At 39.2% G+C, this 22,624-nt stretch overlaps 1 protein-coding gene across 1 annotated transcript in view; it reads right to left on the bottom strand.

Moving 5' to 3' along the window:
* Positions 1-658: 658 nt before the first annotated feature.
* Positions 659-22,624, bottom strand: part of UBL3 (ubiquitin like 3) — a 274,931-nt gene continuing 252,965 nt past the window's right edge. Inside the window, exon 4 of the mRNA XM_033470974.2 lies at positions 659-13,833. Coding sequence (XP_033326865.1) covers positions 13,769-13,833 — 65 coding nt within the window. The 3' untranslated portion in view covers positions 659-13,768. The remainder of the gene's footprint in view (positions 13,834-22,624) is intronic.

Consider the following 22,624-nt stretch of genomic DNA (forward strand, 5'->3'; position numbering starts at 1 on the left):
AGACATTATATCTGGTACTATAATTTTTTACCATTATTAGCTCTTGTTTCCTTAACATTAGAAAGTATTTGATTTGAGCAACAATAATTTCAATTTACAAAATGTATTACACAATGATGAAAGATCATCTATTACGAATTTTCCAAGTATGTAATAGTTTTTAATAGATTATGGATTGTGAATTAATGAATCATTTTTTATTGTAATTTATTTTACTATTTATTTATACATTTGTCACCGTACATCTTGCTTATGATTGAGGTCATTTTTTTCTCTCATCACAAATGTTCATTTTTAATCACTCTAACTATACAATACAATCGAATGGAAAATAAAGAATACTTAAATGAAGAGTTTGGTTTCATTTCTTTGAATATGGTAACAACGTTACTTAATAAAATTTTTCACACGTGTTAACACATTCGGTTACACACTTTGTGATAGCTGGTTGAATATCAAAATTACTATCTGCAGTGACAGAGATCGATAATATTATGAATGCAATCAACTAAATTCGTTAGCGAAAGAATTCTTATACTTACCGTAACCGAAATGCAATGTATTCGCTGCAGCAGCACGGAGCTCAGTCGCATTTGTTCATTATCTCAATTACACTACGTCGAATGACAGTTGAATTGGAAATAACTACAATAAGAAATTGCGTATTATAATAAATGTTATTTCACATGTAGAATTACATAATTTACAAGCCGGAGTAATGACAACGCTCCATTTTTCCCATTATTGTTTCCAGCTTTATCTAATATGTACCTGTATACTAGAAACCGAATCAATTGCAATTTTAAAATCCTCATTATGCTACAGACAAAAATATGATATCTAATATTTACAAATGAGGTGTGTAACGCAAGCTTAACAATAAGTTTCCGAATAACTCGATATACATGTGTATACGCACGACGCTCGGCGGCGAATGCGAGAAAACCTTGATAAATCATTCTTCTGGGCAATACAACATAAAGATTAAGGGCAAAAGAAAAGAAAACATACAGTTTCAGCCTTGTTTTCGAGTTTGTCAAAGATCAGAGAGCATCCCGATGGCTCAGGCCCCGTTGCTGGCAGACTGCCAGTAATTAACAACCAGAAAACGAAGCGAAAACCGCAATCTCTTTGCTCTTGATTATCATTGTTCGACATTCTTATGGAAGAATCATCCGTTACATTTTTTCCCATTCGAAGCCGAACACCCTGTGTATATATATAGAGAGAGAGACAAGTTCGTTACAAGACGGCACAGTATGCGAACGTCGTCCTTAACGTTCGCCTATTTAAAAATGATCAACAATTCTGGGACATGTTTCTGTTCCCAGCGTGCATCGGATCTTATTCCTCTTTGATATTACGTCCCCTCTGTGTTTACTATGCTGTGACAGCCTGCCACGACGCAGCCTCGCTACGCTGTGCCCTGTTGTAAGAAGTTGATTGCTCTTTTCTTGCACAACGGACAAGGAAATTTATGCATATCTGCCCAAGAAATCCGCCGAAAAAACTCTAAGACCGTTGTTATTCGATTTAGCCCTCCGTCACACTATTTACATGCGAGTATTTTACCTGGAAATGGCAATAAAATATACAAGGTGTTTCGAAAACATTCGTACAATCTGCGCAGGCTCGTTCCTGAACAAACAAAAAAAGAAATAGAGTTTCGTCTCTCGAGGAATTAATCGTTCTTTGTTACTTTTCTTTTTTTAACACGTTCCGTGCCACGTGTACCATCGATGGTACACGCTTGCATGTTTACTTAGTGAACTGAACAAATTGTTTACAAGAAATTTAGAACCGAAGAATCAATTTCCACCGCAAGAATGGGCGTTGATAAGTTTTTGTTACGTTGTTATGTGTACGAGAATTAATAATTGCACGTAATACATCAAGTTTTAGTCAAATATCAAAGTGTGAAGATTCGAGTAAAAAAAGCTCGGCACGGAACGTGTTAAACGATTCGGTATCTTCGCGAGAAAAGTCCGGACAAACGCGCGAACATTTCGCTCTATTTTTCTCGTGGTGTTTGAAAAATCAAGATATAAATATTACGACGTACTCGTCGAGACAAAATTTAACTTTTACTGTCGGGACACATTCACGGTTACGATCGCGAGCGTTCCCTCCAAACAGTTTCTCCAGCTTGTGCAGTTTGTACTTGTGCCCTTGAAACGACTCGTACAGGACGTATCGGTATTAGCGGTGCAGGATCGACAAGCAGTCGATGCTTCGAGGAAAGACGACAGCGAAATTTAGGATTAAATGTTTCTTTTTTCGCGCGCGCGCGCCTTTCGGAATGATCGTCGTTTGCGGGCAATTAACGAACAAACGATTAACGAACAAACTCATATGTCAACAACATACGAAAGCGGCTTGCTGAAACTTTATCTCACACTTTTTCTGTCGTTTTTTTTTCCCCCGAAAAATCAACTCCCCGTAGATTATCCGTTACGCCGTTAATAGCCAGACTATGCCTTTACTACCGGATCAATCGTGGGAGTATTACTTAAATACTGTAAATCAGAAAGCCAAACGGAATCGAGAATGCTTGTAATAGTGATGCGTTCGGATATGAAATGAATTGTATACAGTTAGGTGAAGTTTATGCTCCTGTGAATGAGTATGATAGTCGTTATAGCTAGATGAATTCTTCTTAGAAACATTTACCATTGTCATCGTTCTGTTCTTATAGCGTGATATATGTACTCCTTATTCTATATGTTAGATGTACATACGATAATAAGATAGTTGCGTAAAATGATACGTTACAGGAAGTTCGTTCTGACGGAAAGCGAAGTTACCGGCGTAGCGAATGTGAACTGAACAGGGGATTTTGTCGGTTCTCTTCATCGAGAGTATTATTCGCCATCGTTCATTGTCAACGTCCCTTACACTTCGATGACACGCAGAGACATTCGCAAAATAATCGTTTCTATAAACATACGCGTATGGTATATACAAAGTGTCCCAATATTATGGTACCTCCGGGAAATTAGAGATTCCTGAGGTCATTCGAAGCAACTTTTTGCTTTACAAAAATTTTCCCCGAGGCATCGTTAACGAGTTATTAGCAAAAAACACTGACCAATGAGAGGCAAGCTTGGATGACGCGAGACGGTCGAGTCAACGAGCGGACGAAGTCCAGTTCCGCTGATTGGCTCCGCCGTCTAGCGCCAGCCGAGTGCTCGCTCTTCATTAGCCATTGTTTTTCGTTAATAACTCGTAAACAAAGCCGCGGGTTGCATTTGCGCCTAGGAAAAAGTTACTTCAAATAACCTCAGGGACCGCTCATTTCCCGAAAGTACGATAATTTTGGGACACCCTGTATATGTACGTACACGTATGTAAACATATGCATACAGGATACGTGAACATGCGTATACGTACGTATGCCGTATATAATGTACGTATATAAATATTTCGTTAACGAGATTTACCGCTCTCTTCGATTAGTCGTTCTCATTAAAATTATATCTCTCTCTTCGTTAATCAATATAGCAGAGTTTCTTAACATCGGTTTTATTAACATAAGGTCTACAAAAATTATTGCGTGTTACATTTTGTTACACCGTTAGCACGTTGGATCGTTTCCTTCCCTTTTATGTACTTTGCTTTCCCTTCGTTACAATTTACACGCATCGATCAGTTTACGGCATTAAGTAGGATAGCTTTTTTAAATAATGCATATAACATTCGCCATATTCTATGCAGGACGGCCAAGTTGAAAAACGTTTTTATACAATCTCCATTATCGAGGGGTCAGAAGACGGTTGTATTTAACTCGAAACCGGGGGAGTAAGTATACGCGATTCCTCTCAAAGTTTTACGCAATCCGCGAACAGAATCCGTTGGGAACGAAAAGGAAACAACTTTGTTCTGGTCGAACAGAACCGCGTGAATTTACGTTCGTCCATTGAAATGCATCTCGTCGATCTTGTCTCGCCTGCACGCGGGAGCAAGCACTTATCACGGCTTTCGCTGGGTGATTTCTGTCCGTAATTCGTGATCGGTGAAGAATTACCTACGCTTTCGGATTTCATTCCAAAGCAGCGTGTTTTTCTTGTCGCGCTGTCCCTCGACGCTTTCAATTTGTGCACGACGAAATTTGTGTTCGTTGCGTTCAACCGGAAGTCGTCGGTAGATTTTGAAAAATTTCGAAGCAGTGGAGGCTATTGGTGCGCGTTTGCATCAATTATCGGTATGCTGCGGATTTTTATGAAAAATAAAAATCGTCCGCGTCGATTGCACGAAATTGAAACTAGATGGAAAGTTCTTTCTTTCTTTAATCATGTTTATAGCCGACAAAAGATACATTGACATTTTTATATGTTTTGAAGCCATCTACTGTATTAGAACGCGATTACTCGATTTTCTTATAAATACATAAAATCCGTAGAGTTTAGTTATCATACCGTTTCCTGAACAATAACAAATCCGTGATATGTTATTTAAATGTCGTTCCATCGGAACTCTATGAACTGCATGAACTTGTCGGGAGACAAGTTTGTTTCGCATAATCGCTAGCTACGATTTTTTGATCATTCGATAGTGTTCACGTTCGTATAAAAGAACTTAATTCAGAAGAGAATTCCGTTCAGCGGGCACTGCTAAAATTTCGTTCACTTAACATTAGATTTACGGAACACGTCAAAATGACGGGCCGCTAATTTTGTAATTTACGATTACTCATATCGTAAAAACACATTTATAAGTTATTTATTCAATTTATATTACTTTACTTTTAAGTTACGTTACTTTTAAGTAACTGCCGTTAATTATGGCAAATGTTACAATAAGGCTTGTTAAAAATCAGAACGAATGTCTTATTGTTACCTTTACGAACTAATGTAAAACAGCTGTTCTTTTGTGCTCCGTAAATCCAGTGTTAAATCAGGGGTGACCAAAGCGTCGACCGCGTAACTATTCTTAGTCACCCGCCTGTCCGATATTATCTGTGTTCATTTTAAATTTAAACTTATTTTTGGCTTTAAATGACTACTTTCCTTATGATCGATTAACAAATACGACGTTGATATACCGCCGCCTATAATTTCAAAAATCAGATCGCCCCTAGTGATCGAAAGTTTGACCATCCCTGACTTAAACGGAGTTCGTGCGAACGAAGTTGTACTCGTCGAACGGATTACGAGTAACGGTGCCGAGGTTCGATAATGAATGTAGACGCACCTTTACAAGATGTCAAATGGATCCGACGTGTCTAAAAGTATTATAAGATTTCAAGGACATGAAAGTGTCTGAATAATACCGGAGGATTCGAATGATATATTTGAAAGTTTCAAAGGACTTCGCGAGCTCCGAGAAGAAACGAGGTGTCAAGAATCATAAATGTTTGAAATTATCGGGGTTACTGAATAATACAAATTGTCCTTCTGCTCTCCCCCAGCTGCACCGCGGCTCATCGGGCCACCGGTATCTTCTTTCTCCTCGTTTACATGTCACGATCGGTACCACAAACTTCTGGATTTTCCAAAATCTTTGAAACTCTCCGATTGCAGTTTTCACGTTCCTCGAAGCCTGATATTTTCGAATCTGCTTATGAAACGGTGAATTGTGGGAAATCGTAGTTTCCGAGTTGATCGAATTTTCTCTCAGTATCTACGGTTTAACGTTAGATTTACGGAACCCGTCAAAATGGCGGGTCACTAATTTTTTAATTTGCGATTATTCATATCGTAAAGACACGTTTTTTACGAGTTATTTGTTCAATTTATATGTTACTTACGGCAAACGTTAAAATAACGCTGGTTAAAAATCAGGATAAATGTCTTATTGTTACCTTTATAAGCTAATATAAATCAGCTGTTTTTTGTGCTCCGTAAATCTAGCGTTAACGTCGAGCGAGCGGCAGCGTCGTCTCGTAGATAATTCGACGACCCCGAAGTGCACCGTAGCCGGCGATCAATGATCTTTGTAAATCTTCACCGACACATTTACGCAGGATCGACCGCGTCAGCCGTGACAAATGTCCGCTGGCTCCTACGCGCGAGTCGCATTTAATACGGACTGCTCGCTGTCTGGAAAAAGGTACAGTCGTCGAACCAGTTGCGAACGTAAAACAACGAAAGACACGCGAGAAAGATCATTATAGTCGCTCGAAGACAGCAGATAGGCGAGCAGAATTTTATACAACAACGCTGTTTGATTTTAGGTAGTACGCGTCAAGTTCCACACGTTCCGCGGATTTTCAGTAAATTATACATTTCCCGATTTCCGTATAAAATTATAGTTCGCTTTGTACACTTTCTTCACCTCTTCTTTTTCTTCTTCTTTTCTTTTTTTTTTTTTATTCATTTTCTTCACTTTCGCTTCGAAATCGTGAATCTCGACGTTCGATAAAGACCGCGCACTTGGACGCTCCTGACACACCATTTACGGTTTGAATTTTCGTCATCCCTCTGGTTTTTTTGTTTTTTTTGTTCTCTTTTTATTCGAGTGCCACAGCACCGATATTACAACACACCGTTACACGTTCTACGATCGCGGTTTAATTTTAACACAAACCTCTGCGCTATTTCTATGCGATTCCTTAACACGCCGACTAATCACGAAGGCCCACCGAATGACACGAAATCAAGCAGAAAACAACATTCAATTCCTTAGGGTGTCACACAACGGATTGCTAGTTATTTTCTGTCCTATAATCTGTTCTTTTTTTACGCATCACCGGTAGCAAGCGACGATTAAAGGATTTTCTTTTTTCGGTGGAAAAACATCGATTCTTGTTGCTTATCCAGTCAGCTGTTGCAATCTCTTTGAAACTTATAACGTAGAATTATATTGCAATATATCTGCTTTTTCTTCTCTCATTTTATATTACTAACATTTATATATTTACAGTGATGTCTCCCTAATTGACGCTCAGATTGTGCACAAAAATGGACAATTTGGGAAGAGGAGATACGATTATTCGAGCCTTGCAGCTCGTTTTTATAGTTGTTGACAATCGATAACCATAAAAAACGAGCCTCATCTTCCAAAATTGTCCATTTTTGTGTACAATCTGGGCGTCAATTAGGGAGACATTATTGTACTTAACTTAACCAGTTAGCCGTTTTCGACGAGTATACCCGTCACAGCACAAAATGCTGCCATCTCTTCGCGACGAGCATACTCGTCAGAAACAGCCGGTTCCACGGAAATGTCTTTGTAAAATTTCAGAGTGGAATTCGTAATAACTTTGGAGCGGATCTTTATGCAAAATAAAAATCGTCTGCATCGTTCGCAAGAAGCAGATAGCAGTGTACTTCTTCTTTTGATGATTTAAACAATTTGAAAACAACGTAACATCCCTCGATCTTTCCGATGTCTTCGCTCCTGTGCATTTCACTCACCCATTTCTTTCCCCCATAAATGCATAAAATGCACGATCTGCTGATTACTCGGTTGAAACCGCGAACGTTGAAGGGAAACAATATTCTCGCAGCCGGTTGACACGATTGAAATGATCGACTTGAAGTTTTAACAGCATCTTGGTTATTTTATTAAAATTACCAATTACTAATTACCTATTAAATAAACGTCTTCCACGTTTTATTAACACTAGATTCACGGAACCCGTCAAAATGGCGGGTCGCTGATTTTTTAATTTGCGATTATTCATATCGTAAAGACACATTTATGAGTCATTTATTAAATTTATATGTCACTTACGGCAAATGTTGCAACAACAGTGGCTAAAAATCAGACTGAATGTCTTGCTGTTATTTTTATAAACTGATATGAAACAGCTGTATTTTGTGCTCCGCAAATCTAGCGTTAAAGTCGAAATCAAAGTCCATGAACATTCGGATTCGACCGGTCATCGTTCGTCACAAAAAGTAAGTTGCCTAATCGTCGAAAGATCGATATTTCCCACCGAAAATGAATCTTCCCCTCGAAATCTGGTCAACTTGCGCGCGTGTCCTTTCGAATGCGTAACGTTCCCCGGGGCGTTTTTAACGAGGAAATTTGTGATCCCGTAAAACATAGTCGATTGCAGAACGACGTTAAAACGATTCTAAAATACGTTATTATTTTCAATGGTGCGAACTTGAAACGAATAGAAAATCACGGCGGCCAACGTGTTGAAGCAACTCTCGCGGCTAATTGAAAAAGGAAAGGGGGGCGGGTGATCCGTATCAGTCGTGTGGAATGTGTTCGAGAGCGATGTGTTAGCCGTTAGTTAAATCGTAGCAATTTCTTACCAGGTATTAGGAATTCATTATCGTCGGTAATCCTGATGCGAACGATCGTCTGTTACATTTTGATTCGTATATCTATTTGATGTATCTGCGGACGACTTGTCTCATCTATTAGCAGCGCGGCGATTATCGTCTTCCCTTAATGATCCGAGACGCGTAACAGAGGATCGATCTTTTTCTTTTGTTCGTTGATCCGCTAATACGATGATCGATGGATGATATTTGCTATTTGAACGCGAACGGTCGACGATCAAGATGTCCAGAATGACGAATACGGTTGGCAGAGTTGGGCAGACGCATGATCTAATCAGAAACCTCGTGTTAAGAACAATAACGTTTCACGGGTGACTCGCGGATGCGAATGGCTCCGGTTATTCGGATTAATTAACGCGATCGCGGCTAATAGGTAAACAGGGCCGCGATCGAGACATCGGTAATTCTTGACTCGATTAGGGGAAATTAATTACCACCCAACTCTGATCGGTGGATGAAATCGCCGAACACGATCGATCGGCTCCGCGAACGAATTGAATCGATTTCTGGATCGATGTCCGAGTCGCAAAAAACAAGAGAACTTCAGGCGGGAGGACTGTTTATTTCTCGTCCACGACGGGACCATTCGTCTCGTTTGTTTTTTTTTTCTCTCCAGAACAGAAAAATATTATGCTCTATGTATATTAGTTGAACACAAAGAACATCTCTCCCTTTTCATTTTCGTGTACGCGCGCGTGTTTCTCACCGTGTGTCTCTGTGTGTAATTGTGTGTGATATTGTTATCTTCGTACGAGTCACAAACGAACTTACTATTCTCGCACGACGGACGAGCGCGCGCGCGCGCGTCGAGGATTTCGATCCGCATCCCTTGCACGCAATAAAATATCCAGTTGATCGGCTCGTTTCGCGTTAAAACGTTCATTATGATACACGGCTGGTTCTGCGGATCTTTTATTATACGATTGCAACGCGTCGACGAGAAACGAAAAGAAAATCGGTCTCCGGTCTTCATTTTGTACGTTCGCGCGCGCGTAACACGTTCCACGAGACGCGCGGCGTACAAACGAACCCTTTCTATGAACTCGATTCTTACCCACTAGATTTTGATATGATGTAAATGTGAGTATAATTCTTTGTAAGACTGTGTGTGTGTGTGTGTGTGTATGTGTGTTTCGTTCTCGCTTGATTTTTGTTTAATTCTGCTCTGCGTTTAAGAATACCATTTATAGAGTTCTTTCTTTTTTTTTCGTTTTATTCAACAGCAGCTTTTCCTCTTTTCCCCGATGCTTCGCACACATCTTTCGCCGCTTTTTTTTTTCTCCTCGTCGTTATATCGTTCACTCGTTTAAACAGCAAAGAGAGTCAAGAGGCGAATAATTCTTATTCATTTTTGTTTGTTTGTTTGTTTGTTTTTTTGTCTCGTATAATACACTATGTAACGTTACAAATTAATTTCCTTTCGCTTCACGATCTCCCGGAAGTGTTCCATGCCGCCGTGCTTTCGTCCCCGCAACAGGCTTGCGCGTACGCGACAGGTTCCGTTCACATGGGTTGGGTCGCGTGAGATCGTACTCGTTAGAAAATATGATGAAACGAACAAAGAATAACGGGCGTGCTCGACCACAGACACAGAGAAAGAGAAAGAACGGAGGGGCGACGCGCGAAATCTTATTTTCTCGTTGAACAAAAATTTTACGTCGAACGCGCTCTCGACGCGATACGATTTCTCCTCTTCTTTCCGTTCCGTGTTTCTCTTTCTTTGCCTCTCATTCTCTCGCTTTCTTTCTCTCTTCTTCTCTTACGCTCTCTCTCTCACTCTTTCTCTCTCTCTCTCTCTCTCTCTTGCTTTTATACAAAGTATAGCATCGCTTTTCTCGTTCTATTCTGTTACAACGACGTGAAAAGGGTAAAATTTGAACGATGCTCGCCCGGAACGGAGGGAAACGCGTCGTCGCGCGGTGGGTTTCCGGCGACGCGATCTCCTTTTCCCTTCCGATTCTGTCTTCTTTTTCTACTGTACCGTTGTTTTCCAAGATTTTAAAGTAATATTGCAACGTCAAAGGAACTGTACAACAAGCTTATTACAGAGCGGCTCTCTTTATCTCTCTCTCTCTCTCTCTCTTTCTCACTCTCTCTCTCTTTCTCTCTCCCTTTCGCTTTTCCTCCTCGAGACGTTCCTCTTCTCACCTTCCCCTTCTCCTTCTCCTTCATCGATCGCGATCAAGTACGACAAACGGAAATCTTCGACACTTGCCCAGACAACTCGGCGAACGATCGAAACCATGATCGATCGATCGATCGATCGCCGTCCGAACCTGGCGGCAGCGGCGCACCGCGTCCAGCGAGACACACGCTGTGGCCTGGCCTTCCTCCTCCTCCGACAGTCCATGTAACATTATTTCGTGTGATGTGTTCCTTTTTTTTTTGTTTCCGCAACTTTGTTAAAACTTACTGGCTAAACAATTTGTTACTTTTATAAACAGCGTTTCCAGAGATAATCTACGGACTTAACGTTACTCCATTGGAAAGAAACGAAGAGAAGGGGGGGGGCTGGGGGCTGGGGGCTGGGGGAGTCGAGCTGAACGAAGTGGGAATAGAAAAAACGAGACACGTATGAACAAACGGAGGTGGTACTTGTGAAACCTCGATTAATCACCGATCGCAACTCGGTCGAAGGTATAATAAAATGCTAAGTCGTTGGCGTTCGCTAGTCCCATAAACCCGTGCCCGGGGGCGTTCGTCGTATCGAATCGTCGAGTAAAACAATGCACCTGTTGTGTTTTTGTACACCTAATCACTTGCTGGCATTTTATTCTGCGTCCGCCGCCACTCGGATACGGTTACAAGAAGATAATTACAAAGATTGTTGATACACTTTTAAGCATCCTATGTACATCTCTTACATAAATAATAATAAATCTTTCCATGGTTTATACGCACGGTGTACTCCGATCGTAGGAAATCATCGGATCGCAAATTCGACGACGCGTTTCGTTCGGGCGAGTGCTGTACAACAAATAAAACGAGGAACCCAAGGGAATTGAAATCTGCCTTCCTATACGAGCTAGTTTATAAAAATATGATTTCTGAACGGTTCGATCGATAATGTAGAATAAAATCGTGGTTCGGCGTGGCCGGCATTTTCGATTGCGCGCGACCGCAGAAATCAAGATTTACAATCGGAATATTTTCGCCTTCCACTTTTTTCTTTTCTTTTAACACACGCCGCAAAAAGGTTCTGAACTCGGACGAACGAACGTCCGGGATCTCGTTTAATTTCGCGTATGACGACGATCATGCGTAGGACGATCGTTGCCATAATTCGGCGCATCGTGGCGTTGCCGTTCGCGAGCGAGAGCTTTCTTCAAATGACGAACGTCGACCGGGAAGCTTTTCACGGCTGTTGCAATAAATTTCACGGGGCGTGACTGTACAGGAATTTTATTTCACGGTTTTGTTTCCTCTTCGCGTCGCAGGAAATAACGGCGGATTGGTAGACGCTGGTTGGCTGGTTCGACGGCGGGGTGCCGCGCGGACAATTCGCCGCCCTGGCACGGGTTCATGGAGTCGAGCGAATACCGAAATGGTAGAGACCTCGAACGCGCGAAACGATGTGAGGTTTGTCACGGAATAAATTAAATATAACACGATTCCACTGTTTCATTCCGATGAGTTTTCCACTACGTAAGAACATTATATATATATACACGTGTTATGCATCGGTAAGAGTCATAGTTACATTACAGTAGTAGTATAGATCGAGTATAGAATAGGCTACCAACTTATCATAAACGGTTTGGTTGTACCTAACTATATAATAATCAATACTTCTGTATAGGGTACGAGTCGCCTATAACGTTCAATTGATCGTTGGCTCTGACGAATCACGTTCTAGGCCCGATCGATTAAAAATTGGACGGGTGGAAACAGAATAAAGAAAGGGAAAACGGCGGGGGGGAGGGGCAGTGCGGATGGGACAGGATAGGGGAGGATAAGGGACGGGATGGGATGTTCGAGAATTCTTAAGATGTACACGGAATTAGGTTGAAACGAGACGACAGATTGAATCGAGGGTGCGGAGGAGAAAAATTGGGAGCGGGATGGGCCTGGGGGAGGGGTGGAAGGGGGGGGTATGAAGGATCTAACAGGAAATATATTTGAGTTTTTATTTAATCATAACTACCATTAGAGATCCAATGTTCATCGTTACTTCTTTTTTTTTTGTTTGTTTCCTCTGTAATCTTATCCAGAATACTAAACTCTCAAAGTGGCGTCATAATATTACTTTAAATTCATGATAATAAAGTCTATCGTGTATGAGAGTTTAACTGTGTGTCAACATGTCTCATACCATTATATATTTATATATATATATATATTGGTATATATAATATATATAAATATATTTATGTATATATATTTATATATATATATAAATATAATTTTAATAATAGTATGTATATATATAATATATTCACTACCTGCATATCACAACATAAATTTACTCTCTCCTCGACCGTTCAAACGCGGGCACGCACGCTCTCTCATACACACGCAACATACACACACGATCCCGTTCTACGTAAATTACTATATAACGCTGCGGTAGTCGGATAGTGGTTGAGTTTCTAAGCATTGTAGCGCCTTAACCACGGCGAGCGTATTCTCCTCCGTGTTTCCCGATTTACCACACAACCTTCGATCACTTCCCGAAAATTCTTTCGCCGGATTCCCCCGCATCGCTCTGCCCTCGCGCGACGATGACACAATGATGCACGGGGGGCGGGGGGGAAGGAGGCGCGCGCGAAAATCCTTCTCGCAACGACGCTCTTGCGACGCTCTTCCCGAATTACAGGAGACGCGATCGACGTCGCGCGTCCCGGCGCCGTTTCATAATCCAGCGATCGTCAACAGAGATCGGTGCACGCCTGATATAGATCCTGCCGCGAGTGCGTACACATCTCTCACCAACGAACCTAACCGACAGACGTGTGGCTGTTGTATACGTAGCTGTGTGTTTGTGTGTGTACGTGTGCGTGTGCGTGGACGCGTGTCGTGTGTGTCCGATGCATCATCTGCGATTTGGCTCCGGCGCGCCGATCTTCCTCGGGGGATCGAATCGACGCGCTCAACGATCAAGATCCTCCATACGGAAATTTCGTCTAAAAACGTAACACGGACGACGATCGAGTCGTTTGCCTGGGACGGCGGTGCGCGATCGTCGTCTTCTTCTTTTACCACGGCTTCCGGCGGCTTGCGGTCCTCGGCCGCGCGCCGCGACCGAACGAACCGCGACGCACCGGCGGCGCGACGAGCCCGTTTCGCGCGATCGGCGACAAACGGTGCGATCTCGTTCTCCTCTCTCTCTCTCTCTTTCTCTCTCTCTCTCTCTCTCTCTCTCTCTTCCGTTTTCTCCCTCGCGCTTTCCTTGATCCGCTACACTGCTCACGAGCTCAGCCACTAACAATTATACATCAGCATAAAACCTTAGAAACCATTGGCTCAGCCTGAACGCGTGGCGCTGGTTCGCGCTGTACCACCTCACGGGATCCAGGGCAGCCGGCGAGTTTTTAAAGTATGCGACAGGAAGCTGAGCAGCAACTACTCCCGCCGCCTTTACTTTTTTGCCTCTGATCTGTAAACAAAAAGAGGATGTCGTTAATGACGGCGCTCGGGCACTTTCGATTGGTTCGGACGTATTATCGCGTTTCGTTTCGTTATGTTGGTCGAAGCTTGATTAGCTGTTCGATAAATTATCGTTGAAATGCAAGTGTTTTGTCTAGTTAATTGCAGGTTAATCATTTCGTAGAACGTACGCATCATGCGCGCACTCCGAATTAATCCTCTCGGGGATCGACAGTGAAATTTACTTGTTTGTTTGATTATCTTTATTTTAAAAGAAATTGCTTATTTTACTTTATCTCCTTTTATTTGTCTTATTTCCAAAGAAACTTCTAATGAAATTTGGATTCACTTGTAAATACGTATATGTATGTGTATATACAGGGTGTCCCAAAAATGTCTCGCAATCCGGAAAAGGCGGGTTCCTCGGATCATTTGAAGCAGTTTCTTACTTTACAAAAATTTTCTCCGAGGCACCGTCAACGAGTTATTAACGAAAAACAGCGACCAATAAGAATCGAGTACGGCTGACGCGAGGCGACCCAGCCAACCAGCGCACGAAGCCCAGTTCCGCTCATTGGCTCGGTCGCCTCGCGCCAGCTGAGCTCGCTTCTCATTGGTCACTGTTTTTCGTTAATAACTCGTAAAAGAAAAAGTTGCTTCGAATGACTTGAGGAACCCGCCACTTTCGGATTGCGAGACATTTTTGGGACACCCTGTATATATTCATATTGAATTTAAAAAAGGGGTGAAATACGGTCAATTTTGATCGAGCTAGTCAAAAGTGAATTTCATTCGCGAAACGGTGAATTTCATTTCCAAACGGATGAGTAAAACCTGCAAGAGAGTTAATTTTATTTACAAAATGTGTACGAAATGTTATATGTACTATTTGCGAATAAAATTAATCCTCTTACATTTTTTATTCATCTCCGTTTGAAATTGAAATTCACTTTTTCGCAAATGAAATTAACTCATTCATTGATCAAAATTGACGGTTTTTTATTCAATTTTAAACATACATGTTAATTAAATATATTAATTGATATATAATTAATTAATTAATATATACATAAATTAATGTTAATTAATTATTATTAATTTATTAATTAATATAGTATAATATACTAGTAGTACATTACTACTAGTAGTAGTATAATACTACTATAGTATAATATACTAATTTACAAATTAATACAAACTTTACAAATTTCTTTTTAATACGAATTTTGTAACAGATAATTAAAAAAAGTGAATTCCATTTGCAAAAGGATTAATTTAGAGTGAAAAAAATGAATATGATTTAAAATCTGTAATGTAAAGGATCATTCAAAGAATGTGCTTGTATGATGCTTTTTTCTTAAACATCAAACCTAACTGAGTCATTCTACGTGACTGTATCGTCTAGCGTAGAGTTCAGCCAGAGACTTGCGTTCATCTGCCACATATATGTTTTATTTACATCATTTTTACTACACGTAAAGATATCATATTGTAGGTCATTGTATTCGCCTCAACAAACGCTGTTACATTATGGATAAAAAAATACGGGATCACGTTTAAAAATATTAATTTGACTTCAATATCTTCCCCACCACTACACCTGTAGGAATATTGTTTATATCACCTAACATCCGACTCTATATCGAACAACTTTTGTAGTAACATATTGTGGACAACTTTAATCCCTCGCGAAATATTCCATCGAGTCCACTTAAATATTTGTTTCGATTGTAATGAACAGAGCAGTGGACACCCAGAGTAAACGAGCACGTTTTTTAAACAAATAAAACAGATATATTGCATACGATTAGCTTTGCACGACAGGCGTTTTTAAATTAAATGTCTATACATCTCGACGTTAATTTTCGAGATTTTGATATTTCATTGTTTCAATAAGAAGTATCTAAACGTTTTACATTATAATACTATATAAAATGAATATACTTCAAACAGATAAATAATACAGATAAATAAATTACTCTTCCTCGAGCTGACCTTTAACTTTCCAAAACACCCTAAGCGTTCTAGGATTAATAAATCTCCTACGAGATTTCGATATCAGAAAAAAAGGAAAAGAAACAGCCGGCTGCGCAGATGAATTTCGATTCGAAATGGCCCGTTGATAGAATTGCTTTATTTACATAAAATATTTTTATATTATTTACTATTATTATTTATTATATTATTATTTATTTTATTTAAATAAACTAATATTCTCTAAATGCACGAGTGTCTGTGTTTTAAAAGCTTCGCAGATCGCACCCTGGGTGTTCCAATACGCGAAGAATAGACGCTAATTTTCCACGTTTGAAAGCGAACGGGAACGACATACACAAATGGTTTCCACCGCGGCCAAAAGTTGTTCGAAGACTGGCGCCTCCGTAAAAAGGGAAAAATAAACTTCGAGGGAGACACAGAAGAACGAGAACCGAGTGCAGCATGCACGCATGCATTCCCCGGGACCGTGCGTGCCGTGGTGCAACGCGCACGTTTATCATTTCAGGTAAACGCAGCGTTTCCGCCGCGGCAAGTCGCTATTCTTCTCCGCGGGGTGAAGGGCAGTTGTCCACGGTTTCCGCAAGCGGACCGTAAACCGGAGTAATATTGGGTTGGCAACTAAGTAATTGCCGATTTGTTCAATGAAATAAAAAATTTTTTTTTACTTGGAACGAAGTTTAATCTGTAATGTATTTTCCATTTTGTTCGATGACCTTTTGCCATCTCTCCGACAACTTGAAAATTCCACGCTCGTAGAAAGTCTGATCCTTTTCGGCCAAAAGACTGAGTTAAGTGAGATTTTACAGCGTCATCATCATTAAAAGTTTTACCACGAAGGGAGTCGTCCAGGGATCGAAATAAGTGGTAATCCGATGGCGCGAGATCAGGACTATACGGTGGGTGTAACATCAATTCCCAACCAATATCCATCAATTTTTGCCGAGTGGACAAAGACGTGTGCGGCCTAGCATTGTCCTGGTGGAAAATGACACCTTTACGATTGACCAATTCTGGTCGCTTTTCCTTGACCGCTGCATTCAATTTGTCCAGTTGTTAATATTCACGGATAATAAAAAGTAACATAATAATAATAATTTTCTAATATAACATTTACGGATATCATAAAAATGGGAGTGAGAGACATCTATAACTGAAATCGGCAATTACTTAGTTGCCAACCCAATAGAAATATCGTAAATTCTCCCTAATTGGCGCTCAGCTTGTACAGAAAAATGGACAATTTGGGAAGAGGAGATACGATTATTCGAGCCTTGCATCTCGTTCTGATAATTGTTGACGCAAAGCTCGAATAATCGTCTCCCCAAATTGTTCATTATTGTTTACAAGCTGAAGGAAAATTGGAGAGTATTTACTGTAGCTAGTTTACCCAAACATAGTTGTTTAAGTGGTTCACTGTAATTTTTTCTACTTCATTTTGTAGTAAAATTTCAATTCGCCACGTTTTTATTATTTCATACGCCAGCCGAGAATGGGCCGTTTATTTAGTATTAGATTAACCCATTTTCTGCGCTTTTTATTTAGGGCCCATCCTAACCACAATGCATACCAGTCAGTTTCATGAAAATCATTATACCAGATAGGGGTTAAACATGTCCTTTAGTCGTGACAATATAACAGATTGTAATTTATTGAAAGTAAATTTCACGCGTGACTCTAAGAGTAAATATTTTAAGAGCCAAAGATCTGTTCAAGAGGTGTCATTAACATCACCGAATGCATCATAATGTCAACTACAATTACAAAAATGTATAGTATTGACTAGATTGCGGATATTATGCATTCAATTTGGCCCGTTGCTAATATTCACGGATAATAAAAAATAACATAATAATAATAATAATTTTATAATATAACATTTACGGATATCATAAAAATGGGAGTGAGAGACATCTATAACTGAAATCGGCAATTACTTAGTTGCCAACCCAATATTTTTCTTTCCCCGCGTTCCGCTTCCATCGCGAAGGAAACGCCGGATAAGTATCGCTATGAATTGTCGCGTCCAGCGAGTGCAAAAGAGATATTTGTCAGCGGCAACGACAACGCCAGACAGTACCCCGAGAAGCGAACGGCAATTAGGTACTGTCACCTCTGTTTACTGTGATTCCTCTTTCCTTTCTCTTTTCTTCTCCCTGTTCCGCACTTTCGAGCTGGAATTGGCGAACGGTGGTCGTGGATTGTGGATCGTGGATCGTAGAGATGGGAGCTTTGGGCTTTGGGTTTACTGCGAGTCGATCATTGCGCTAGCTATCACCGACACACTGTCTCTGTTCAAGGCCTGGACGTGCACGCGTTCACCGTTTGCCAGAATACCTGGAATTGTTACGAATTTCATTCGAGCTGTTTGCTAGACGCTGCAGAGATTAACTATGGCAACACCGCAATCGAGGCATTGGATGGGGGAAAAAGGCGCATACGCCGTCGTGTCCTTTTTCCGGAAATCATTTATTTTGACCGTAGAGACTTACAGTGGCCCACCAAAGGTGTTGTTCGTGAGCCATCTGTTAAAATGCAATAATTATTTTAAAATTGAACCTAGTGACTTGAATTTGTTTTAGATGATGGAGAGACTAGTCTATCAGACGATGACTGAAATGCTTTCCTTTTTAATTTTGCTAATGTTTGAAATGACAAAAAAATAAAAATCTTTCGGCTTTTATCTTTATATCTGAGCTTGTAACGAAAATTTAAAAAATGTCTCGATAACTTGTATGCATGCTGAAAATTTGATCGAAAACGGTTCACGTTGTTACGAGTTGTAACAATTTAAAGATCGCAAAAAGCGCAGTTTTATCACGATTTTCACCAAAAACAGTAAGAAATCTGCAGTTTTTTAAATCCTTCGACGCCTGTAGCTTGGCTCTGGGTTAACCGATTTCGATCAAATTTTCGGCAAGCATGTAAATTACCGAGATCTACGAAAGGTACTTTCTAAAGTTTCGTTGTAGGCTCAGATAAAAAAGTTAAAAAACGAGAGTTTTTAATTTTTTGTTTTTCATTCTAAGTAATGGCAAAATAAAAGAAAAGCATTTTAGCCACCGTCTAGTAGAACTAGTTCATCTATCATCTATTGATAGAGGAATCTAAAAACAAATTCAAGTCATTTAGTTCAGTTTTGAAAAGGTATACGAACATTTTTTACATTAGGGTAAACCTTGGTTATGTCAAGGTTATACCGTACAATTTTTTTTCGTGATTATTTTCGGGACACCCCCTGCAATTGTGCTTCTAGATGAAAAAATATCCTATGCAAAATCTGAGATTGATCGGACAACAGGAAGGCGTGGCACATCGAATTTGATAGTTCTTTTTATTTTTGTAATTCGTTCTTCCTCACTAAAGTATATCGCTATTGTACATTTTTTGTACCTGATTGAATTTCTCTTTTTACACTTTGCAAGGACATAGAAAACAAATGTATGATTTTTTTTTCTTTTTTGTAAGTCGCGATTCTAAAATTTGAAAAATTTATTACGAGAAAGAAATATACTTTTTCGCATTACATTTACTTCGTTAAATAGTACAAGTTTTACCCAAAGCATTATTCTATGTGTTTATAAATAACGAAGATACTTAGATATTTCTATTTCGATCATTATATCTTATAATTATAGATATCTTAGATATCATTATATCTTAGAATCAATGCAAGGGAATGTACCCTATAAAATAAATAACCTTAAAACTAAGAAAGCAATATGCAGCGAAATGAAAAATGAAAATATTCTTATTATCTTAAAACTGTATTTTACATTTCTATATAAGATAGTAGGCAATATGAAAAACCAAAGAAGCAGAATTAAATATAATAATAAATATTTATTAAGTACTTGTTAGATTTCTTTTTAAGTTGACTTGGTGAACAATCAATATTCTCTTATAATAAATAATGGACTGCAGTGACTTGACGATCTTCACTACTTGATGGAATTGTAGATATGTCCATTAACAATTTAATAACCCTGCAAGTATGTAATTACAACCGTTGACCTTTCGACTTCTTCTAATCCTTTTCTGCCGCACGAAATTTGTTTGGAAGTTCTGCACGAAAATTCGATCGATGGCGGCGAATTTCTCTCTCTCTCTCTCTCTCTCTCTCTCTCTCTCTCTCTCTCTCACTGGATCATTTAAGTTGTAATCGAGATTTCCTGCAGCTGCTGCTATCGCAGTCGCTTACTTTGCATTTGTCTAGTGTTGCAATAAAATTCGGAATTATAATCCGCATCTGAGCTCAACTTCTCTTCGGATTGCTCGGGCGAGGTACATTCATAGTTACTTCAAATTCAATATTTTCGTCATCATTTTCCTTATTTTCAACATCGATCGAGGATGATAACACTATCCGACATATTTTTTAATTTCTTATAGCCACTATGAAATTCTTGTAGAGCTTCACTCCCCGATCAAGGACCCGAAAACCGAATTGCTTCGTAATCCTCAGTTTTCGAAAAAGACGAGCTTTTGTAAAAACCCAAAATTTTCGACAAAAATGAGGTATTGCATGAAAAGTACAAACGTTAGAAAGTTCTTAATCCGTCTCAAAAGATGGAGGATTCGTTTCCCGAATATAGTGGCATACAATTTATTAATTGTTTTTTGTCCTAAATAACTATAAATTAATGTCAAAATTTAAAAAAGTGTCGATGCGCGCAGTTTCTCCGCAATATTTTTGTATTTTTGCGAAAAGTTCTTTGTTCAGCACGAAAACTCTACCCAGGATTGGATCTTGTAGACCAGGGGTGTCAAACTCGCGGCCCAGTCGATATATCCGACGCAAAGTAAAAATAAAATAGAAATGTGAATTAGAAATTTTGAAAGCAGTCTCGGCCAATAAAATTTTTCTCGAAATAGAAAAGATAGTATCAGAGAAAAGATGTCAAGTATCAGGACGTGAACAATAATTTAACTTTATATATGTTTATAACAATGTACTAGTCAAAATAAAAATATTTGTTTCTATGAACATTGATTTTTTTTTTGCGGCCCACCTAAAAAGTTAAGCATTGTTTATTTGGCCCAAGTTAGCTTTTGAGTTTGACACCCCTGCTGTAGACATTTCTGAAGGAGAAACGGCCTGGTAAAAGTGTCGGAACGATGTACGTTTTTTCGCTTCTCTCTGTCCGACACAGGGCCGAATCTATGCATAACCAACACCGATGGGGGGATCCAATGGGGTACCCACTTTTCGTAAATTTTAATTAAATTTAAATTTCGAACTTCAATGTTTTGTTCTTTGTGTGATATATTTATATAACTATGATATTTTTCGCGAAAAAAAATCACACCAAAGTATTTGCAATGGGTAACGAAAGTATTCGGACACTAGTAACCTTGACATAACCTTGACATAACTTTGGCTTCTACGCCATATAATTAAATAAATATTTAGATATATATTTAACAACATGTTTCAAGAAGTTTAACGTTTTGAAAATGATTATTTATTCATGATCGTATTATTGCTATAATTCAAATGATAACTGTATACATGATATACTCGTAATTCGAACAAATTCAGAATAAAATGAATAATTTTTGTCCATTATTTTTCTTTGATTATTTCTCCATTTGAAAATTAATAATCTTACTTCTATATTTCTAAAACCATGTTTTTCGTATTTTTTAATTTATGATTCACAGCTTGGTGATTATTATCCACAGAAATATGTAAAAGAAGACAGTGCCTTATTGGATCCCTCCATCGGCGTTGATTACGCATAGCTTCGGCCCTGTCGGACAGAGAGAAGCGAGCAGCGAACATTTTCTCGACCTACTGAAAATGTACATCGTTTCGACACTTCTATCGGGCCGTTTCTTCTTCAGAAATGTCTACAGCAGGGGTGTCAAACTCAAAAGCTAACTTGGGCCAAATAAACAATGCTTAACTTTAGGTGGGTCGCAAAAAGATATTATATATATATAGAAACAAATATTTTTATTTTGACTAGTACATTGTTATAAACATATATAAAGTTAAATTATTGTTCACGTCCTGATACTTGACATCTTTTCTCTGATACTATCTTTTCTATTTCGAGAAAAATTTTATTGGCCGAGACTGCTTTCAAAATTTCTAATTCACATTTCTATTTTATTTTTACTTTGCGTCGGATATATCGACTGGGCCGCGAGTTTGACACCCCTGGTCTACAAGATCCAATCCTGGGTAGAGTTTTCGTGCTGAACAAAGAACTTTTCGCAAAAATACAAAAATATTGCGGAGAAACTGCGCGCGTCGACACTTTTTTAAATTTTGACATTAATTTATAGTTATTTAGGACAAAAAACAATTAATAAATTGTATGCCACTGTATTCGGGAAACGAATCCTCCATCTTTCGAGACGGATTAAGAACTTTCTAACGTTTGTACTTTTCATGCAATACCTCATTTTTGTCGAAAATTTTGGGTTTTTACAAAAGCTCGTCTTTTTCGAAAACTGAGGATTACGAAGCAATTCGGTTTTCGGGTCCTTGATCGGGGAGTGAAGCTCTACAAGAAATTCATAGTAGCTATAGGAAATCAGAAAGAAAGTTTGATTTTGTCGGATAGTGTAATACTTGGAATTCTGATGTTTGGCCTTGTTTAAAGAGAATACAAAAAATAGTGTAAATTGTAATAATAAATAAAAGTAGAAATAAAATAAAAATATATGAATCGCATTTTCAGTGGTATTAATATCATATCGCATTCGTCTCGATTCTTCTTGCTCGTTTTAAAGTATCGTTCTTTTTTTCTTCATCAAATAATAAGCGATCTCCTTCAATCATTGAGCCAGGTCGT

The sequence above is a fragment of the Megalopta genalis genome, chromosome 9 (assembly GCF_051020955.1).
Source record: "Megalopta genalis isolate 19385.01 chromosome 9, iyMegGena1_principal, whole genome shotgun sequence".
In the NCBI taxonomy this organism is placed as follows: Eukaryota; Metazoa; Arthropoda; class Insecta; order Hymenoptera; family Halictidae; genus Megalopta; species Megalopta genalis.